The 24,546-nt window shown below is 35.7% G+C and overlaps 1 protein-coding gene across 1 annotated transcript in view; it reads right to left on the bottom strand.

The window, feature by feature from the left end:
• Positions 1-10,519: 10,519 nt before the first annotated feature.
• Positions 10,520-24,546, bottom strand: part of LOC118751383 — a 47,640-nt gene continuing 33,613 nt past the window's right edge. Inside the window, exon 2 of the mRNA XM_036486205.1 lies at positions 10,520-12,376. Within this exon, the coding sequence (XP_036342098.1) occupies positions 12,014-12,343 (330 nt within the window). The 5' untranslated portion in view covers positions 12,344-12,376 and the 3' untranslated portion in view covers positions 10,520-12,013. The remainder of the gene's footprint in view (positions 12,377-24,546) is intronic.

Here is a 24,546-nt window from a genome sequence, read left to right on the forward strand (position 1 = left end):
TAATACAACGAACGGCGAAAACCTTTTAACTTTTTAATAGGTGACAACCCTACTCCGAAAACTAATAGATTATTGTATATGTAGAGGCTAAGTCTTTTCGTTTGACAGTGACGGTACAGAACTGATGCCTACGCTTATGTGATTGAATATATTAATTTTATAAACAGGTGGCAACCCTATTCAGAATAAAAAACATTGGTGCTTTTCTAGAGGCCAATCCTTTTCATTTAATACCTCATCTTTTGTAATCCAACGAACGGTACGGATCTTATAGTTTTTTAGACAGGTGGCAACCCTATTAAAATTCTAAATAAAAAAGGTCGCTCTCCTGTCGATACAGAGTATATTAAAGAAAATTTCGTCAAAATCCGTTCAGTAGTTTTCGAGATTACCTCGTACAAAGAATCTCGACTTTCCTTTATACTATGTATAGAAGTACCACGCCCCCTGCAACCTAGCGGTATGAAATATACTTTACATCCGATTCTCATACCTACCATATATACACAGAAAATTTCATAAAGATCGATCGAGCCGTTTAGGAGGCGTTCGAACACAAACACCGTGACACGAGATTTTTATATGTTAGATTGAGTTGGCTACAAAACTGCATACCCAAAATTTTTCTAGAAAATCGAACTAAAAAGCTCGCCATTTTTACGAAAGTTTGTTGACTTCTTTTTTAAATATTGCACCAAATTTGAAACTTTTTTGTTAAAGAACGAACTATATTTTTATAAAAATAACTCAAATTAAATAACAAAAAATCATAATTGTGAACCGCTGTATGTATGTAATTATTATTCTTTCTTTGTTAACAAACTTAATAAAAGCTTAGTTTGGTTTATAAATACATAGATGAATTATACATGTTTAAAAATAGAATGAAGACAAATACCAGCAATCTATCAAAATACATACAATTTCTTTTTTAAATAAGGAGATATCTATGGGTGGGCAATTTTACGAAAATTCGGGCAAAATCGGGGAATTTCATTGTCGAAATCGGGGAATTCTCAGAATGCGTTGGCTATCCTGAATGCAAGGGCTACGTGATGTTTGTGAGGCTTTGGGTTGGCGAGGCAGAAAAGAGAATAGTGGGACGGTAAAAGTTCAGTTAGTCTAGACTTAACTTAATTTAACTTACCGTAAGGAATCATATATGATTACTCAACTCGTCAACTTAAGCTAGAAGCGGAGTTATTTTGTTTTTGTGTTTTCTTTTTCAGCTGTTTGACGGTTTGCCGACTAAAATGCCACATCAAAAAAATTCATGCAAAAAAATATGTTTGAATTCATTTATTTTTCAGAAATGCAAAAACGAAAATTTGGTATGCTTGGTTCTCTCACCGCTCTCAATTTCCGTAAGGCCGTAACTTAAGAATCTAAAACCTACAGGTTCTTAACAGCACGGTTTTTCATGTAACAGGTTGGCCCAAATATTAAGTTACGAAAATTATGTCTAGACTAACTGAACTTTAAGTGGCCTGTTCCAGATTATGTAATATTACTTTTGAAGCTGATAAGTGAGCGTGCGAAATTCGTCCTTGGTTTTTTAGAAAACCCGTTTAGAAATTTTTTGGGATGTTCTTGTTGTACCATCATATAAATTCCTGAAACATTTTTTGGGGAATGATGCTGGAGCGACTATCCTTATGCAGACGAGACTGCCGTGGGAACCTCCCTTTCTGCTTATGTTGTTGGCTTTATAGCAATATGGCTACCTCAATAAATCCATACAAATGGGAAATGTGTATATATCAGAAAAATTGGGTATTGACCCAAAACTATTGCTGCCTTACTTAGGATATCGACGGACGCTATTTTCAGAAAGTGTGGGCGGCACCAATTCACCAGCGGTTTAGATCAATCAGTTTCGCCTGGGTTTTGAGCAAAAATATGGACTGATTAGAGTGAAATCCTTAAGAGAGATGTCAAATGACTTAAATGACATTCGAATAAAAAAATACGACAAGAACATTAAACCAGTAGGCAAAGTTTCAAAAGCGATATATTATGATTGATAAATGGTACTTACTTTTTATTCAGGTAAAATTAAGCGGTTTACATTTTTACGTGATATTATAGCTGACAGAAGATTTGTCACTTTATTATTTCAGCTGATAACAAAACTATAAAGCAAACTTTATTTATATGCAGTTATAAAGCAAGAATGAAGGTGTAGTTTATTATTCAACGTTGTATATTTTATACATTTAAAGGTTGCGAAATTTTTAAATTTATATTAATAATTTTACTTTATGAATCAATATGTAGATAAAATATTGAAGATAGTGATCACACAAGAATATCATCATTATATTATATGTTATTATTTAAATTTTGCTTTACATACATTTCCTTATAATATATGCTTTTTAATATCTTATTGTGCTAATAAATGTACAATATTCATCACCTTTTTAATTGAGACACTATGAGGGTATTTAACTTTTGTGCTCGTAACTTATTAGTGAATGCTATTGGAGCGGTTATTATTATTTATGGTATGTTGAATCTTATGATTATCCACAGTAACTTCAAAAAATGATTTAAACTACAATAAAAGTACAAATTTAATAATAATAACATACATACTAATGAAAACAAAGAATATCAAAAATGGACCTAATTGCAAAAAGGTAAATTAAGTAAAGCAGTTTATTGCAGAGGTCTTCATGTTTTCGGAATGTTAAAGTACCCACTTGTCAACCACCACCTAAAGCGTTTTTAAGTCAAACCCTTGAGATAAAAACATAATAGCTGACATTTTTTTATAAACATATTAAAAACTAAGTACAGTGTATATAGAGAGCTCCTAACTTAATTTTCCGTCTCTTTAAAGGTCCATTGAATTGAATAACCTTGGAGAACTTGTATTTAACAATTAGGGCTATAACCCATCCTTTGCGCATGCGTTTACCGCCAGGTGTTTCTTTTAAGTAGACGGCAATTAAATGCCAATCCGCAAGTGATACATAGCTTTTTTGTTAAACTTTTTTCGTGATACAAATGAATTCAGAGAGAACTAACAGTTTATCCATTTAGCCTTTGGGAAAGCAAGCCTGTTATCTAAAATGGTATTTATTTAGATAAAGATTTGCCATTTAAAAATAGGAAATATTTTACAACCGAACCGCGTGTTAAAATTATTAAATTGTTCTACCAAAATGGCTGCATTTCGTGTACTACCCGGATATTATGACCGATATATTCGTTCATTCCAGCAAACAAATAAAATTTTATTTGAGACTGGATCAGAAAAACCTGTGCATCATCGTTTTGCCCGTTAAACCGAAAATATAGCTGCTTGCTTTGAGTGTTGCCAGTGATATAAATCTTTCGATTTCACACGGAGCTAAGCATTAGGGGCCGTCAATAATGATCAATGACTTCTTTGGAGTTGAGAGTTTTGATCTGAGAGCAAAGCGGTTTCAACCAGATGGTCCAGTTTTGCGCGAGAAATTAATAGGACGTCTAACTTTGAGATTCGGAGATGTGCTTTGGCCTCTAAGCTTCTGAGATTTAACGCCTTTGAATATTTTGCATAGGGCTATGAAAAATATCGTGGTTATACGAACAACTCAAAAATTCTTTAGCAATTGAATGACAAGATGCGCAAAATTTAGGGCCGAATTATCGCCCGAATTATGTGAAAAAATCAAAAATTACCTCAAAAAGAATAAGTTCTGTTAACGGAATGCTTCCCATATGATGGAGTAGTCCAACGTTTATTATAAAAAAAATTCCATCGAAATATAAATATTTTGTGTCCTTTTTAGTTTTATTTCCGCAAGGGAAAAATGGATAGCCCTGTATGATTTGAAAATACGACAACGGCCGAAATAATCACCGACGAGTCATCACTGTTACTGACAGTGTTGCCAGAACTTTTTGGGCCGACCGGCTAGATTGGCAAAAAAAAGCGGCTAGAAACGGCTAAAATGTTTTAGTGGAATTTCACATAGACTCTGGCAAAAAACGGCTAAAATGTTTTAGCGAAAATTCACATGCTTTATTTAAATAAATCGTCGCAAGAAACGAAAGACTAGTTAACACCATTAATTTATATCGAGTGTATATTCCTCATCATCAAATGAATCACTATTGTATATATCACCTGAATTCATTAATTTTAAGAGATCGTCGTCTACAGTAAAATTATGGCAGCATTTTTCTTCACGTTTTAAACCGTATCTTATATATAAAATAGCGTTTAACGTTTTAACGCACATTGGATTTCTTTGCTTAGTTTTTAACCGACTTTCAAAAAAGGAGGAGGTTATCAGTTCGTCGGAATATATATTTTTTTATGTATGTTACCGCATAACTTTGGACTACGTCAACCGATTTCGATAATTCTTGCATCGGAAAGGTAGTGTCTCAGAGGTGGTCCCATACTAATCTGGTTAAGATCCGATCAGCGGATCATGAGATATATATAGGGTGTCCCAGAAGTAACGTGCCAAACTTTAGGGGAAGGTAGGTGGGGGGGGTGAGCTCCCTGATAAACAAAAAATTTTCAGGTAACAGTGTCACCGTTTTTGAAATATTTACATTTTTTCGAATTTAAAAAAAATCGTGCCTTTTCATGTGTTTTCTTTAACTGCAACTACAAACCGGGCAATACTTAGTAAATTTTTTATGTAAAATACTTCCAGCTAGTTGCCTCTCCATACTCAAATGCAATGTTGTTAAAATATATTAAGGAACCATCATAAAATTAGGACTATTTCTGGATTTTTAACTTTTTGATATTTTCTTCCCCAACTTTGACTATCTCGGGTGAAAAAAAAATGTACTGAGCTATAACTTTACATTACATAAAAAAATTGCTCATTTAATAAAGATTTCAGAAAGGTGCCACACTTACTGTTTTGAATAGAAAAAAAAAGTTATAGCCGCTTTTGTGGGTAAAGGACTGAGACACGCTAGAATGTATTTAATAGATTTAAATTGAATTTGCTCTTGTTACCGTCAAATGACATGCTAAATAGTACAAAGGTACGTTATTACCTGCTCCTGACATTATTTTATGTTACTTGCCGGAATTAGTGAAAGTGGATTTTGTGAAATTGGACGAACATTGTGTTATTAATACTATGACAGAGAACGCAGTATACGTCGCATGAATATGCGGATATTCACCTAATTTACGGTGAAGCTTGCTGTAATGCCAGAGCTGCTCAAAGACTCTATGCAGAGCGATACCCCAATCGTCGACATCCGGGTCGTGAAGTATTCGCCCGGACCCATAGAGAAATATATGAAGGTAACTGATTTTTACACCTTTCTTGTTTGCTTGCTTGTTAATTAACATTTTTCACTTTTTTAAGGTCGCATACCTGGAAGGCGTGGCGTGTTGAAGTTGTGTTAGAGGAAGTGGAACTAGGTCCATCGACTTCAGTGAGAATGATGGAAAGACGGACGGGAATACCAAAAACTACAGTTCACAAAGCTTTAAAAGACCAACGAATTCATCCCTACCACATTCAACGTGTTCAGGCTGTACAAGAAAGAGATTACCTGTCGAGGGTTAGATTTTGCCTTTAAATGTTGCGAATGCATGAATCAGACCCCAACTTTTTTAATAAAATAATTTGGAGGGATGAATCATCATGCAAACGTGATGGTTATTTTAATTTACATAACCTTCACAGTTGGCAGATAGACAATCCTCACGAAATGAGAGAAGATCGTTCGCAGTACCGGTACAAAATAAATTTATGGTGCGGTATTTTTAACTGTCAGATATTGGGACCTGTGGAACTGCCGCCAACGCTCAACTCTCACAGTTATTTAGAGTTCCTTCAGGAACGGCTTCCAACTATTTTGGAAGATGTACCCTTAAACCTGCGGCGAAGACTATGGCTTCAAAATGACGGGTGCCCTGCTCACTGCGGGCGTGAGGTAAGAGCTCATTTAGACGAAACTTACCCTCGCCGATGGATTGGACGATATGGGCCAATCACCTGGCCCGCTCGATCACCAGACCTGAATCCATTAGATTTTTTCCACTGGGGCTGTCTTAAGGACAAAATTTATTCAAAAACAATTCAAAACGAAGAGCATTTGCGGGAACAAATAAATGGAGCTGCTGCTGAGATAGCCCAATTGAGTTTAAGATCTCTAAAAGCGTCTTTTCTTAAAAGGTGCCGAGCTTGTATTAGAGTAGAAGGTCGCCAATTTGAGCATATTTTATCAATAAATGAATAAATTTTTCTTCAAACAACTCATGTATATCTTATTTCACGTGAACCCATCCTTCACACAAAATATTGATAGATATAGCCCTTGTTATAGACTCTAGTCCGAATTCCGGTAAGTAACATAAAATAATGTCAGAAGCAAGTAATTATGTACCTTTGTACTATTTATACTATTAAATACATTCTAGCGTGTCTCAGTCCTTTACCCACAAAAGCGGCTATAACTTTTTTTTTCTATTCAAAACAGTAAGTGTGGCACCTTTCTGAAATCTTTATTAAATGAGCAAGTTTTTTATGTAATGTAAAGTTATAGCTCAGTACATTTTTTTTTCACCCGAGATAGTCAAAGTTGGGGAAGAAAATATCAAAAAGATAAAAATCCAGAAATAGTCCTAATTTTATGATGGTTCCTTAATATATTTTAACTACATTGCATTTGAGTATGGAGAGGCAACTATCTGGAAGTATTTTACATAAAAAATTTACTAAGTATTGCCCGATTTGTAGTTGCAGTTAAAGAAAACACATGAAAAGGCACGATTTTTTTTAAATTCGAAAAAATGTAAATATTTCAAAAACGGTGACACTTTTACCTGAAAATTTTTTGTTTATCAGTGAGCTCACCTGCCCACCTACCTTCCCCTAAAGTTTGGCACGTTACTTCTGGGACACCCTGTATATATAAATATTTTTTTATATGAGAGTTGAAGTCGGTTTTTTTTTTGCTAAATATTACTAGTTATTATATTCATTGAACTAAATATTCGCTCTACTTCTGCATTACTTATAGGCAAAACAAGAAAACTAAAAACTAGGTTGGAAAGGTCAGCAAAAGGGTTTTCTCCTAGGGCATTTAGAAATTGATAAACTTTGGCCCAAAATTTTACAGTTGAGTCTAAATTACTCCAGGTATGTAACGTTAACCGTTGCCATTGCATCTCTATGGATGTTATTTCGTCGGCATTATATTTGTGTTTTTGTTGCTTTGTGTTTGGTTTAATTACTCTTAATGCATTTCCAACCGAAAAAAGTCAATTTTGTTTAGTGTGGCAATATTTGTAGGGAGGCGTTGGCGTAATTCCTTTATTAAAGTGATAATAAAATAGCGACCATTTTCTCGAATTATTTTCTCGGCTTCGTGGTCAAAAGCGTTTGTGCTTACTTTTGTTTTTAAATACTCTTCAAAACTGTGATAAAACTGTGGAAATGGAGCAAGGTATGGTTCCAACGGGGAGCATATAGGATCAAAGGTGTCCGCGCTAATAACCACTAGGGAGCATAGATGCGAAAGTAAAACATTGAGTTCATTAAAAATCTTCATTGGGTCTGCATTATTGCTTTCGAACAACTTGTTTACTTTTTGCACCTGAAAATTAGGCAAATAGTAAAATCGGCTAAAAACGGCTAACTTTTTTTTACAAACCGGCTAACAAATCGGCTGCCGGCTAGATCGAATTTTCTCCGGCTAGTTGCTATCATAACCGGCTAAATCTAGCCGGAAAACGGCTAAAATGGCAACGCTGGTTACTGATCTTGCCTTTTGTTGCTGTAACAGCATACAAATTCTAAAGAGCTTTTCTTGGGAAACAGCTAATGTGACAAATCATGACCAGGGTCGTTCCGGTAACGTAAACCTCTTCGTGCGTCAGCTGGGGAGCATTGACATAGTCGCTTTAAAGGAAATCACTTCATATTCATCAGTACCCGTTTACTCTATGTGAATGTGGAAGGGGTCTCACTGATAAAAGGAACTCTGCTGGGTGCCCAACACAAAGCGACTCGATGATAAGGCAGAACATTCCCAAGACAGCTGGTTCTATGCACCGGAATGATCCCGTTTAGTACGGCGACGCCATAAATCGTTTTTGGGCTATGGAGCAACATCTTGCAGAAGGATTGCTCCATATCCTTCTTCTCAGGGCGGGTATTGGACCGCAAAGGTTGTGGCTCCGTAATGCTTAAGCCATACGGCATCATCCGCCTACACGGCCACCAACCCGCGTACTATCGCGGGAGCACTTCAGCTCCCTAAGGGCCCGCTCAGTTCCAAGCAGCTCACATCAGCAACAACTAAACTCCCCACGAAGCAGACCACTCAACACCGACTTTGCTCCCGCGGACCACCAAACCTATATCAACTTCAAAAGAGCTCATTGCAACTGCTTCGCTAGCACCTTTGCCGCCCTTTCTACAGGCACAAACGTACACGCTGGTGAACGTCATATCCGCAAGGTTATTACTGCTTGCTTCGCATCGCTGAAGTCCGCCCAAACTTTCCGGCAAAAGCGGCTGTTCTCGCAAATGAGCATAACCACCAACGCAACTGCAAGATTCGGCAACTTGTAAATAAACACGGAAAAGGCAAGACTCAAACGGTGATCAGTGAATTATATGAGTGGTCGGCTGTCGTCAGTAACCTTCCGAGAGCAAACTTCAAACCAAATGAGAATTAAGCAAGGGGTACAACAGGGTGGTGTCCTCTCCTCGTTATTGTTTAACTTCAATATCTCGAAGCTTCCTCAACCACCTGTGGGAGTTTCCCTGATCGCATGCCGACTGTTCGATCTTGGCGTCCGAAAATGAAATTGCTGAACTCTGCTCGAAAGTAAATGTTTACCTCTCCGAACTTATTCGCTTCATCACTGCTTAACCCACTCCCCGAAGAAGTCAACGGCGACGCTCTTCACCACTTGGACGAAGGAGGTCAAGCTTCAACTAGGCATTCACGTCGATGGCACACCAACTCCGTTATTGAACCACCAGAAAATCTTAGTAACACCCTTGGACAGCCTGCTCTCCTTCTCGCACACGTCCCCAATTGTTGATTGGGTACAGATCCGCAACAACGTTTTCAAGTCCCTAGCCGGGATCACCTGGAGCAAAGACAAAGAACGTTGGCAACATTCAAGGCATTTGGCCGACCGGTTCTAAACTATGCAGCACCCGTGTGGTCGCCTGGGGTTTTCATGACGCAGTGCACGAAGCTACATAACTACTAAAACGCGTCACACCCTCCACCTAGGCACGTCAAAGGGCATCTTTTCGAATGTAAGGATGCGGTCCAGACCTCCATAAACCAACCACTGGACCCTACGATGTACAGAAAAGTGATCAACGGCATTCGTAGTGTCCGTCAACATTTTTACGACACTCGATCAATGAAGGACGTAATAGGAGTCCAATCTGCACCTGATCCAGACACAGAGCTTCGACTGCCACATCACTATGGCCCATTTAAGTTCTAGATACTGTAGCCGTCTCAACAGCTACTTATCCAGACTCGACCCCGATATTCCTAATGAGTGTCCTGCATGTGGAGATTCCCTACATGACACCAACCATCTCTTCACATGCCAACTCAAGCTAACACCTCTGGTCAAACACCCTCGAAACGGCTCATTTCCTGGACCTACTATTATTTGAGCTTGACGACGATTGATGTACAAACCGACTTAGACGAAACTTAGTAATTCCGCAGCAATAACACCAACAACAACGTTCGGCGTAGGAACATCGGATTTGGTATCAAAGGTGTTAGGTATCCATGGCACTGGTTATGGTGCGGGGCACCGAGGGAACCGGCTGTAGTGCAGTTTCAAGAAGGCAAACGTTTGCGATGACTTCGGCGGTAGTTATTGAAAAGATGAAGTGAAGGTGAGCCACTATTGAGGTTCAAGGGTTTGCGAGGCCGAATCTTTCTGTCGAAGAGAGGAATTTGGTGGCGAAAAGATCGATACTTCGCTGATAAAAATACAAACCGGCCGATGTCGGTTTATATCTTGCACCTGATACATGAAGTTATAAAACAACATTCTTTTTTATAGCTGCTGTCCTTCGACAGACAATTAGGGTTCTGACATAAAAAACGATTCTTATCTGCTGTTCGGCGCCGAGAAAGACCTGAAGGCACACACCATGAAAAAACGCACAAATACGTAAATAATACTCTAATAGGTTTGAAGCGAGTGTAATTATTTAAAAAGTTCTGACTTGTTCTGATAATTAAACGATGTAACATAGCCGCGATTTTCAAATTATATTTCAAAATTCATATGGAAGGACTGCTTAATTGAATTGTAACCTTTAAGAGACATCAGTAACCTCACATAGAGCCCTCTGCGTAATTTATACTAAAAGTTAGACGCTTCCATATATACGTCAAATTATAGATACATTCGATAAGCTTTTTTGTGCCTTTTACATTCTTTTCTTGTTTCAAAAATGCGTTATAATACTTAAAAACATTAAATTATGTATATTTAAGAAAAAGCTTGTATAAAAGTTGAAAATTTAAGAAAAACTTTCAATTACAATTAGAAGAAGCCTATTTTGTATTTGTTTTATTTTCATATTTGAGATTCATTTATGTAATAAATTTTAAAACAGCATTATAGCATAAGTGGTATCAGCGGGTTTTTATAAACAACTAAAATTTGTGTCTTGGTTTTTACTGTTAGATCCCATCTTTTCTCCACAATATTTTTATGAACACGCTTAAGGATGAATTTATTTTGAAAATCTTTCTATAACGCGTAATTCTTTTTTTTATAAATATTGAAATGATTCTTAATAAACAATTTGTTCTTCCGCAGTTTTAAAAGTAATACAAAACAAAATATGGAAAGTAAAAGTCTCTTCTTTATGATTCAATATGGAAGTACCGAGGTTCACTTCATCTGGCTTAAAATAAATATGTATGTAAAAGAAATTCGCAAAAATATGTCTAACTATAGTAGCTGTTGTCAGAAAAAATATAGAAAAGTATTTATATATATATTCGTATACATATGGGATGTTCCACGTCAACCGGAACAAGGCTCAGTCCAAATCTCACCTTGATGGATTTTAATGATCATTTCTCTTTCACATCGCATTACAGAGTAGCACCCCTGGACTCAAAATGTTCGCTACTGATCGCCCTTTGTGGGAAAATGTAAACTTTTCGGCGGGTGGAAACCTGAGAAAAATAGAGATCTTGAATTAACACACCTGTTAAATAAAAAATTGACTACCGATTTATCTCTTTTTGTTCTAAAATTTTCGGTAATGGACGTTCCCAAGAAACTGATATGATAGGTTGGCTATATTCAACATGTTTAACTTTTATGAAACTTGGAATATAGGAGTCTTTCGGGTCGCTGATTGCGAATCTGTAAACATATATTTTTTTTTAATGGCGGATCCCATATGGCGGGCATATTTTTAAAAATTGTTTGATTCTTGTAACGTTTTGGACATGCATCTTTTAAAAGTTCTAAATGGCGGATCCAATATAACGGTTCGATTTTCGCGACATTTTTATAAATTCGTAATCAGTGAATCCCCTAAATGAAAAATGTCAGGAAAACCAAAATTTTTTTCGAAAAGTTGTCCGCCTTATTGGATCTGCAATTTTGAATTAAAAAAAATATTATAGGTTCTTAATCAGAGACCTCCTCCATGTTGAATTTAGCCAACCTATCTGACCAGTTTGGAACGTCAATTACCAAAAATTTTAGCGCAAAACCAGATGATTCGGTCTTGAATTTTTCGTTTAACAGGTGTTTTAATTCAAGAACTCGATTTTTCTCAGGCTTCCCGCTGTCATGTTGAGCCGACATTTTGAAGATTTCGAAAAGATCATATTGACCCATCAAGGACGATCAATAACAAAAATTTTAAGCCCACGATCATTAAAATAAATTAACGTGAATTCTGGGAAGAGCCCTGTTTCGCTTGACGTGGAACGTCCCATATACATATTTATAAACAATTTCTAGTCCATTTTGACTGATTGTATTTTTTCGCATCTTATATGAATATGCTTACTTGTTTTGTTCACTACCATTCACACAAGCAGGTGAGTTGCTTTTACTACTGTTGGTCGGTTGGTTATCCCCACCTGCTATGACAGTTGCTGGTTTGTTATCAGCTGACGTCGTTGATTTAGCACCGCAGCTTATGTTGGTAGCGGTAGTATTATCAGTACAACTTCCTTCCTCGCCATGATGACTGGCAGAGCTTTCAGCTACTTCAGATTCTACACAACTGTTGCTGTCTACTTGTGTACTTTCCTTTGATAGCAGATTAATTTTACTTCTATCTCCACTGCCACCTGTACTATTACTGTTACTACTTAACGCCATGCGCTGCATTTGTCGAATAACGGTTGCGGCATAATATGCTTGCTACAATGAACATAAAAAAAAGCAACGATATGTAATGGAATTAATAAGTATAATACACAAAATAAATATACAGCACTTTCCAAAGCAAATAAAACCTGAATTATTAAATTTTTTTGCGAAGTCCAATAACACATAGTAATGGTCTTTTTTATTATCGACGAAATAACACCCTTCCATAGAGAGAGCCGTGAACCGCGAACCGCTAACAATCTCTCTAAATTTAAATATTTTATGACTTTCTTTCTATCGGTGCAATATTGTATTTCGAATAGCAGATTTTTTCCACAATTTTTCGTAATGTAGGAGGTCGGCTCCAGTAACCGATTTTGTATGAGGTCTCGAACCTGCGCACAGCGTGTCCTGTAGAATAAGCTAGGTGTACAAAATTATTTACGGATCGTTTTGGGATATATTCAAGATGCTGATTTCCGATATACTATCCATTTTTCAGATTGGTTCTTGTGTGCGAATTATTGCGAATATTGCAACATTATGTATTTTCCATCACCATGAGAAAAATGTACTTACTAAAACGAGTATGGAAGCTTCGAACTCGCACAAACGGGAGATACATAAGAGTGGTAAACGCCTACTGCGTAAAAGTCTAAATCGAACGCCATTATATAATTACTAGGTACTCTTTGATCTATAGCAACAAGTCTGGCCTTTATTAATTAATAGTTAATGAATTAATTAATTTGGTAAAAGCTCCGCAGCTATAGAACAAGATTTATTTATTTATTTATTTAATACGTTTTTAGCCTACGAAACAAAAATTTCTTACAGACTATTTAACACTAATTCTTAAGGTAAGGCATAGAATTTAAAATATTCTTAAAAACTGATTTAGGAAATAAATCTAGTTCGATAGAATTTGAGATCTGATTAAATTCATTAATAGCACGCTCAATAGGCGAGTTACGGACATAATTTGTTCTGCAGCATATAAAGGCAAGGAAAAACGCAGGTTCCTCCGCGGAATGTTAAAATTAATTTTTCCCAAGAGCGCCGGACAATCAATTACTCTCTCTAATCTCGCTCTAATCTATCTATATGGAATTGATGGAAAGGACGCCAGATGATTGCAGGCGACATATAATAGTTTTAAAGTGTATGGATCGGAGAATTCGGTGCTGCTCCGCCGCACAAAATCAAGCTTAGCAAACAATTTGGAAATAATAAAATTAATATGAGCGTTGAACAAAAATTTAGAATCAAAGGTGACACCAAGATCCTTAATTTCTTGAACCGACTGGAGGGTACCATTTGAAATACGGTTGGTTCTTGTGTGCGAATTATTGCGAATTTTGCAACATTATGTATTTTCCATCACCATGAGAAAAATTTAGTAATTAAAACGAGTATGGAAGCTTCGAACTCGCGCAAATGGGAGAGACATAAGTGTGGTAAACGCCTACTGCGTAAAAGTGTAAATCGAATGGCATTATATAATTACTTGGTTGGTTTTGTGCGGCGGAGCAGCACCGAATTCTTCGAGCGAGATTAGAGCGAGTAATTGATTGTCCGGCGCTCTTGGGAAAAATTCATTTTAATATTCCGCGGAGGATTAGAGATAAGAGCCAAAAGGTCTTTCTCAAATTTGCTTTACGTTCATTGCATTTCGCTGATCCTCTGTCGTTTATTACTGTTAAACTTAAAAGCACTAGATAAAAAAAGATCTATCCTCTCATTAACTTTCGTTTTTTGCATAATACAAGGTGTAATTGATTGTCCGGCGCTCTTGGGAAAACAGCGTTTTCTAGAAGGTGGCATGAAAACATTTTTTCACATTAAGGGATAGGCGAGTTCTTAAGCACCACAAATATACATCATCAAGTTCATATTGAAGTTTTGTTATATCAGTTGTGTTCTTAACAATTGAAAAACCCTTCAGATCGTCAGCACATGGGTAAATCTTCGGAGCCGTGTGTTTTTGAGGTGAGTAACACCTTCATATTAATTTTATTAATGTAATTTTACTTTTCATAAAAAACTTGGGCCATTTTGATAACAAATGTGACGAGTACTTGTAACTTATTTAATTTCTTTTATTTTATTAAAGTCATTTTAATTTTTATAAACAATCAAAGTAATTAAAATAACAATTTTGACGTGTCACTTTCAATATTACAATTCAATTCAATTTTCCAATATTACATTTACTATTTGCCATGATTTTTGAATGTCTCCGTTTTGCGCTGAAAAAGTTATACACAAAAAACGCACAAACGGTACCCAAAGTGACACGTCAACCGTTTGTGCGTTTTTTGATTAATGCATTTTAGGTGTTGAGAAAAAGATGTGCTGCTCATTGGAAATAAATGGTAACAATTTGAAATCATTCACTCGTAATTATCAAAAAGGTAATATCTTAAGTTCTTTTTCATTTTGCACTTTCAGCGATTACTAAATTGTTCTCATTTGTTTATATACATATTAATTACACATTAAGGAATAAATTAAGACCTTTTGCAGCTGTGGGCCTTTCAAAATATTGAAAATATAACAAATGTTGTCTAAATAGGTCTGAATGGCAACAAATTTCTATTTTTTTTGACAGCACACTGACAGACTTAAACATAAAAGGTTGGAATTAAAAGTGATCGTTAGACAACATTCTTCATAAAGTTCGTTGAAAATGCTAAATATATAAAATAACTTTTGTCTAAAATACGGCCATGAATATATGTGTGTGTATGTAAAGGATTTTCAGATCTTTGGCCAGTGCGGTTAACGTATTTTTAAATATATACTAAAAAATTATATCTTCAATGGATCTTAAGCAAAAATTAATTTTCCGTTAATTTTTTTGGAAACCGGGCGTGGCCCGCCCCCTTATGTCAAATATTTGTATCTCGAAAACCACTTCATCAATCTATACCAAATTTGATTTACACATTGCGCCTGACCTTCTCAAATACTTTCTTGAACATTTTTGAAATCCCAACTGTATTCTGCGAATAAACTATAGTCTTGAAAAAATACATAGTTTGTAACTGAAGGCGATTTTATCAATGGAATATATAGAGGCAAATTCGTAAAAGTCAAACTTAAGAACCAGAGGAACATGATGCATATCAGGAGACGAGACTGGGGATAAACACTCAGTCACACTAAAGTTAATAGTATCACTGACAAAATTAGATCCAAGATTCTATCGAGCTTATTTTTGAAGTTATTAACTTGAAGTAGATTCAAACTTAAAGTATACCAATAAAATATGATTCAAACCTAGAACAAACATTAGTAGGAGTAAGACCGGAGTTGCAATAACTATGAGACCAATTAAGATTACAGAGATTAAAATCACCTAGTAATCAAATATGATTTTCGCCTAACTTATTAATAGTTAGTGATATAATGTCAAAGATATTTGTTAAAGATAAGATGACAAATTCTGATGCATCTCTATTTGTTTTCAACTAAAATTTTTCTACAAAGTTTTATGTAATTTTCAAACATAAGCGAAAGAAAGCATAAATGCGTTCTAGAGACTTACATATGCTCTCTCGGCGAAGCTGAGTACATAAGTGTCCAAATTCAAAGTCTTTCCAAGGATAGCAGGATATAAAATTCAGCATTGCTCGTTACTCATCTCCCACAAGAGCATACGATCCTCTGGAACATCTTTCCGAATCCGTTTAAGTATATTTTTAAGTTATTTATACATAGCGATTTTCGACAAGTTATACATACTAGTATTCGCTCAGAGGTTGAAATTCAACCTCTAAAATTAAGGGGAGTTGAGGTGGGCTGAGCTGAGCCGAGTTGATTTTAATTGATTTAGTTGAAGTCAATTGAGCTGAAATGCGTTGAATAACATAACAGAGTATAACATACACAAAACAATACAACACATTACAAAACAACACAACAAAATACAGTACAAAACAATACAACAAAACGAAACACAATACAACACATCACGACTCAATACAAAACAATACAACATATATCGTCGCTACCATGCCAAACTATCGAATGTACGAGAATGCTTTTTCAATTACGATACCTTGCGAATGCACTTAGATTGATACGCAAATTGGCAAATCGTCAAATTTCGAGTCTTCTTAGAAGCAGAGGATAAGTGCTCGAATCCCGCACTTGAAAACCTACAAAAAAATAGTTCGGTTCGGTTCAAAAACCACTAAAAAAGTTTGTAAGTTTTGTAATACACAACTTTATCTAAAAATGAAACGTTATGGTAAAACTGCAAACATTTTTGAGTTTAATGGCATCTCCGTGGGTTATATTTCGTCCATATAAAAAATGTCAAACTTGCACTTATCGTATTACATACATTAAAGTTGAATGAGCTATAAAACTGCATCCTCAGATTTTGTTTAGTTGTGATTAAAAAGTTTTAAACTATAATGACATTTTTTTGAAGTTTGTAGATTTTTTCTAATTTTCGTACAAAGATTGAAATTTGGATTTGTATGGTTGTTGTTATATAACGATCCTATACTTTTATTATAAAACAATGAACATTAAACCAACAAAAGAAAAAGAGTCAAATATCACAAATATATTATTTTGACCATAGGTATACCTGTACATATGAGGTTAAGGCCTAGTATAAGCTCCAACCTACCAAAAATGAGGGTTTCAACATTAACCCATTTGCGCTCTCTGTACTATATAAACGACACCAATTCAACCCACGTTTAAAAGTATACTATTATTATTAAAACGAAATTGCTTTAATAAGTTTGCTCCTACTGGTATTAATTTCACTTCAGATAGAATAAAAGATAAATAGGTCTAACTGGGGATACCGGATTTGGACAATTACAAATCGACTTTTCACATTAGAAGTGGTCCACATGAAAAGCTGGGATGTTTTCTTGAATTATTGCAAATTGCTTTAAAATATCCGATATTATAAAGTGGAAAGAGAGTAAATTAAACAAAACGTTATGCCTTGTCAAGTAATGGGCCGTATGAATAAAAACCAAGCAATTGCTTTTTCTTAAAATTTCATACCTTTTACTTCAATTTTGTTTGAATAAATTGAGTAAAAGATCTGAAATTTTAAGAAAAAGCAATTGCTTATTTTTATTCATACGGCCCAATGTTTTAAAAATTAACACGCATAAGTGCCCGCTTTACTAAAAAAAGTACACTCCCAAAAGTTAACTTTTAAGCTTTTACTATTATTATTAAACGAAATTGCTTTATTAAGTTTGCACCAACTGGTATTAATTTCACTTCAGATAGAATAAAAGATAACTAGGTATAACTGGGGATACCGGATTTGGACAATTGCAAATCGACTTTTCACATTAGAAGTGGTCCACATGAAAAGCTGGGATGTTTTCTTGAATTATTGCACTTTGCTTTAAAATATCCGATATTATAAAGTGGAAAAAAAGTAAATTAATCAAATTATTAACAGTGAGTATAACGGTTTGTTGTTTAATGGATTTATACAGCTATTTCGGTAGCTGTCGTTTTTATAGTACTACGAGCACATATATGTATACTAATACATATATACAGTTTTCTTGAAAGTCGTTTTTTTCTCTTCGAAAAGCTTGAAAATCTATTTCCGAATTTTCAAGCATGGTTATAGACTAAAAATAATTTGGATATGCCATGGGGGTGTGGCACCTCCCATTCAAACTGAATTTTTCATACTGCATATGAAGAGAAGTCTGCAGTAGAATATTAGAAGTTGGTATGGAGATAGTATATGAAATCAATCCTATACTCAGTAGAAAAGTGGCGGTTATTGGAAACGGGGTCGTGGTCCTCCTTTACATACTGAAACTTATATAGTGCATATTTCTGCAGGGATATATAGATCATACAAGTGGAACTATCGTACAGAATATCTCTAGAGGTATTTGAGGAAGGATACGGAATTATTTGTGGGGATTTATGTTAGTAATACTTTATTGTAAGAGAAAAACGTGAGTTAGTGGAAAAGAGAACCTTTATTGTAGTTGAAAATGGTCTTGCAATTACGTATAACGATAAAATGTTTAAAATCTGGCCTCTGTGTGACATGATGATTCAAAGTTTTTGTCAAAAGCGTCATGTAGTTTCTGAAGTAATTTTCTAGAACTGTATATATACCCAGCGAAAAACGCGATTACCACAGAAACGAAAGTGGAAACGAGCTAGGCGATGGGAATCGCTTACCCTTTCGCTTCAAGAGGGCTTTCTTTTAACATGGGCATGTCATTGGCGGTAAGCCCTTACCCGCAGCATTACCTTCAAACGAAGGGAGAACGCATGGATAAACAGAATCCAGAGAAGCGAACAAAGAATGCCTTACAGACAAACTAATGTAGAATGCCTAGATAAGTACATACTTATTTATATTGAATTGAAATCAGAAAATGCCTTAAAAGATTAAAATTAATTAAAATTTGTATAAATCAGTTTTTATACATACATATGTATGTATTTAGGTATTTAGATTTTACTTAAAAATCGGTTTGTACATACATACAATCATATTTAATTAAGCTTAAAATTGTACTTCCTCACTCTTGTACTTCACTTCATCGACTGACTTCAACTCAGTGATCGGACTTCTACCACATTGTGGTAGATCTGCCACTTTTTGAGCATCTACCACATCTACCACACAAAGTCTGAAATCTACCACATATTCACGTTTATGAGTAGTTTAGTTAATTCTAAGAGCAAAAATTGTCCAACACTAAACACTAACAACAGGCAAAATGTGAGTATAAAATAAAGTGTAAAATAGTACATTTTCTCAATATTCAATTTTTTGACAGGAAATGTGGTTTTATTGGCTTAAATTGCAAAATATATGATTTATAAAAAGAATTAATAGCGAAAATGGTAAAAAACAGCGATTTTTGTGAAAGTATTAGCAAATTTCAGTGCATCTAAAGTTTCTTAAGCGTTCGTTACTTTTACTTGAGAATTTTCAAAATCGACAGATCCCAAGTAGCGTTTTCTGGAACGTGCCACATTTGTTCGCTACATCGTTATGTGATAAAAAGGAAAGCTGGCGGCACTCCGCAAGGTTGCAGAAATCTTTCGAAATATGTTCGAAAAATATCTTGATATGGAAGGAAGCTTTACACTGTTAAGGAAAAAAATTGCCAAAACTCTACGAAATTTTTGCAACTTCAATCTTGCACTTTATTATACTATAATTAATTTTTTTTAGATTCTAATTAAAACGTTTGCAATTTAGGCGATACCTTGCAGAATATTTTTAATTTTTGTGCAAATTTTGTTCCAAAACCTGAGATCTACCACATTTTTTTGAAATCTACCACATTTTTTTCCAGATTCTACCACACAAATTTATTTTTAAGTGCGATCACTGCTTCAACTTCGTTGCAAATTGAACAAACCGAAACATGATTTTTATGCGAGACAAATTTCCACAGAAAGTAACGGTAGAAAAAGAATTTTTGGATACTCATTCTATTTTTCAGCAGACTACGATGTAGCATTCTACTTTGCATTCTCCAAAATGAAGCAATGAAGCGAAATAAAAAAAAATATTGTAGGACATTCTACTTTGCATTCCCTGAAATGAAGCAAAGAAGCGAAATAAATAAAATATTGTAGGACATTCTACCTTGCATTCCCTGAAATGAAGCAAAGAAGCGAAACAAATAAAATATTGAAGGACATTCTAATTTGCATTCCCCGAAATGAAGCAAAGAAGCGAATTAAAAATGAAATATTATAGGACATTCCACTTTGCATTTCCTGAAATGAAACAAAGAAGCGAAATAAATAAATTATTGTAGGACATTCTACTTTGCGTTACCGGCAATGCCTAACAGAAGCGAAAAAATTTGAAGGCATTATACCGCTATGCCTTCTAGAACACGTTACCACTAAAAGCGATTACCGATTTTTTGCTGGGTATGTACTGGTACGGCCGCTGAGGTGTAGTGGTAAGCACTGCGCGCTTCTACTCCGCAGGGCCTGGCTTTAAGTTTTCATCAAAGCAACATCGCAAAAAATTTAGAAGAAGGGGTTTCCTTAACAGCGGTCGCCCCTCGGCAGGCAATGGCAAACTTCCGAGTGTATTTCTGCCATGAAAACCAGCTTCTCATAAAAATACAATCGCTGTTCGGAGTCGGCGTAAAACTCCAGGCCCCTCCCTTTGTGTGACATCAAGGCGCACGCCACAAATCGGAGGAGAAGCTCGTCCAAACACTAACATATGTGTAAGCGCCAATCTATTATTATTATTATTGTATATATATTTATTTCTTAACGACATTTCGATTACATTTTGCTACTAAAACTGGGTGATAGCAAGTTCTGAAGGTTATTACTAAGTCTTTGACATATATTGTGGAAAAATCATTGGAAGCTCATAGGATCATCTTGGATATAGAGTTGTCAAATCGCTGTTATCAAAAATGTGAGGTGTTTATATTCGTAGCAAGAAATGGTGGTGGGTAATGAATCTCCACGTACATGCTTGATATGAGTATATATAACCGGTGGAGTCGACATGTTTTGTCGAGCGAAGATTCTTTTCGACCAATTAGCTGTTAGAAGACCCATTGTTCGAAAAAAGCCAACCATCCGGTTCTTTCGTAGCATATCCAAACCCAAGGCATAACGGACATAACCCAAGCAAGTTTCTCAAGCAGCTAAGCAGTGTTTTGTGTCATGAGGTTATAATATGGCAGTGTACAGGATGCAGAAAAAACGTTATGCCTTGTCAATTAATGTTTTAAAAATTAACACGCCTAAGTGCCCGTTGTACTAAAAAAGTACACTCCCAAAAGTTAACTTTTAAGATTTTTTCATTAATTTTAATTCCTCAGTTTGTTTAAAATGGCTTTTATGATCACATAAATAAAAGTAGATATAATAAAATTCCAACCGTTTTTGTTTGGGCGTACATGGGTTAAGCCAAGATATTGAGTGTCAATTCAAAATTCTGAGTGTGTTGTTTTTGTCTACTCGACTTGACTCACGACTTGTCCAAACCTTAACAAATTGTTACAATTTTTCTAATTTCGCCTCGAACGCGGTGGTTTTAAATAATTTTTTTTTGTTGAGGGTATTTTGTCATAAAATATTTGTCGGACGTACATGCATGGAAGAAACTCCGTGAAAAAATTACCGAAAATCAACATAAAACTTAAACCCTTATTCAAGTAATTATTATTAAAAAGTTTGCAATTTGGCACAGAATTTTAAACTTGGATCCATTCGATTTGTGTTAGAAGATGAACTAAATTTAAAAAAATAGTTATTAAATAAATAAACAAAAATAGCTAAAATTGTTAAATGTCGCGTCCTTACTTATTTTTCTACCACTGTACGTGTGGATATTTGAATTTGATCTCCCTATCAAAGCCTTTTATTTTTCTATACATAGATTTGTCATATTTAAATCCCTTGGCATCAAAAAATTTAACCATTGGGACCGAACCGATCCGTGGAATAATCAACAACCGGTTCTTGAACCGGTACAAGCATTTTCTAAGTGGTTTGAACCACTGAACCGAACCGCACCGTTTTTTGGAACGGTTTGCAGCCCTGATCAAAACTTCTGTTTTTGCAAACTTCTTTAAATAATAAATAATTATCGCCGCTTGTTTTATTTTATTTAAGGCTAAATAACAGAGAAATAGAAATTTTTTATCGTAAAGTGTTTTTGTGAATTATAATAATAACAGGTTGGCGCTTACACATATGTTAGTGTTTGGCCGAGCTTCTCCTCCGACTTGTGGCGTGCGCCTTGACGTTGTCACACAAAGCGGAGGGACCTACAGTTTTACGCCGACTCCGAACGGCGATTGTATTTTTATGAGAAGCTGTTTTTCATGGCAGAAATACACTCGGAGGTTTGCCATTGCCTGCCGAGGGACGACCGCTGTTAAGGAAAAACCTTTTTCTATATTTTTTGGGATGTTGCTTTGACCAGGGCTTGAACCCAGGTGCTCATGTGTGATAGCGCACACTGCTTACCACTACACCACAGCGGCCGGTTTTTGTGAATACCCACTGTAAAAAAGTGCCTTTGAAAATTCGATTAAGCGACTATTTCTCAATAATTGCAATTAATTGTAGTTAATTTTTTTTTAGCGTGTGATTAATCATATGACTAATTAATCGATTATTTTGTTTTTATTTTTGTCATCCCTAGCTGCGATAAATTAAGTCCCAAGATATTTTCTTTAGAACCAACACTTTATTTTATTTTCAACCAGTCTGTTAGAATTCAAATTGAAATTTACTCGGAAGTGAATTGCAAAACCTGAATGTATATCTGTGGTCATAAGCAATAACCGCCTCAGTTGACTTAAGAAAGAATCGAGTTATATATGCTATCGTTTTCTGCAACTAGTATTCCATGTATATGTGAAACCCCCATCTCGTTAGCTAGGCTATTTAAAAAGTTATAGACGAAAATATTTTGGTTTCCCCATAAGGTTAACATTACAATCCAAATCTTTAAAATTTTTTTTTTCAAATTCAGGTTTTTCGACTTAAGCGATTATTGCTTATGACCACAGATATAACGACATTTTAAGAAGGATAGAAATATCGGTTCCATGTCTCCACAACACAAACAAAAATAACATACAAAAATAACACAAACGAGAATAACACAAACAAAAATCTCACACTCATAAATATCATACACATAAATAACTCCATTAAATAATAACACGGAATAATAATATGCTTTGAACTTTATTTTATTACATTGCATTTACTTCATCTATTACGCTAAACCACATTAACTTATGAAGAAAGATTATATGCAATTTCTTTCAAATACTGCAGTGGATCACCCCCAGAATCATACCTTGCTACAACATTTTCTAGTCTAGTTTCTAGATCTCGATAAGTTTTACGTTTCTTCGATGCAATCGATCTTCCAGCCATATGCTGGTCCAACATTACTTGGGTACAACAATCTTGTGAAATTAATATAAATAAGATGGAGGAAAACGAGCGCTGCCACTTTATTAAAAATAGTTCAGATTTAAAATTCATTTAATGTAGGGTTGAGTTTTTGTATTTATAAAGTATTTGTGCATTCAACTCCTTTTCGCGAAGGCGACCTGCGGCCGCGCTTAGGGATTATAACCCTCAAAAGTAGAATCCTCTTTCTGTTTTGCGAAGAAAAGGGGCTGAACACCTTTTGCAGAGAACACCTTTCTGCGTAAGCGGCCTTCGGCCGCACCTAGGGATTATAACCGTCACAAAGTAGAATTCTCTTTCTGTTTTGCGAAGAAAAGGGGCTGAACACATTTTGCAGAGAACACCTTTCTGCGTAGGCGGCCTTCGGTCGCACTTAGTGATTCTTTTTCTGTTTTTCGAAGAAAAGGGGCTGAACACATTTTGCCGAGAACACCTTTCTGCGTAGGCGGCCGAAATTAAAAAAAAAAAATTCATTTTATGTAGGGTTGAGCTTTTGTATTCATAAAGTATTTGTGCGTTCAACTCCTTTTTGCGAAGGCGGATTGCGGACGCGCTTAGGGATTATAACCCTCACTAAGTAGAATAATCTTTCTGTTTTGCGAAGAAAAGGGGCGGCCCCTCGCCAAGTAGAATTCTCTTTCAGTGTTGCGAAGAAAAGGGACTGAACACCTTTTGCAGAAAACACCTTTCGGCGCAGGTGGCCGAAATTAAAAAAAATTCATTTTATGTAGCGTTGAGTTTTTGTATTCATAAAGTATTTGTGCGTTCAACTCCTTTTTGCGAAGGCGGATTGCGGACGCGCTTAGGGATTATAACCCTCACTAAGTAGAATTATCTTTCTGTTTTGCGAAGAAAAGGGGCTGAACACCTTTTGCAGAGAACACCTTTCTGCGCAGGCGGCCTTCGGCCGCACTTAGTGATTCTCTTTCTTTTGCGAAGAAAAGGGGCTGAACACATTTTCCTGAGAACCCCTTTCTGCATAGGCGGCCTCCGGCCGCGGTTAGGGATTATAACCCTCACTAAGTAGAATTCTCTTTCTGTTTTGCGAAGAAAAGGGGCTGAACACCTTTTGCAGAAAACACCTTTCGGCGCCACTTAGGGATTATAACCCTCACAAAGTAGAATTCCCTTTCTGTTTTGAAGAAAAGAGGGTGGAGTTTTTGCAGAGAACACCTTTCAGCGTAGGCGGCCTTCGGCCGCGCTTAGGGATTATAACCCTCGCTAAGTAGAATTCTAGTTTTGTTTTGCGAAGAAAAGGGGCTCAG

Source organism: Rhagoletis pomonella, unplaced genomic scaffold (assembly GCF_013731165.1).
Source record: "Rhagoletis pomonella isolate Grant_MI unplaced genomic scaffold, Rhpom_1.0 Rhpom_scaffold_00665, whole genome shotgun sequence".
Taxonomy (NCBI): Eukaryota; Metazoa; Arthropoda; class Insecta; order Diptera; family Tephritidae; genus Rhagoletis; species Rhagoletis pomonella.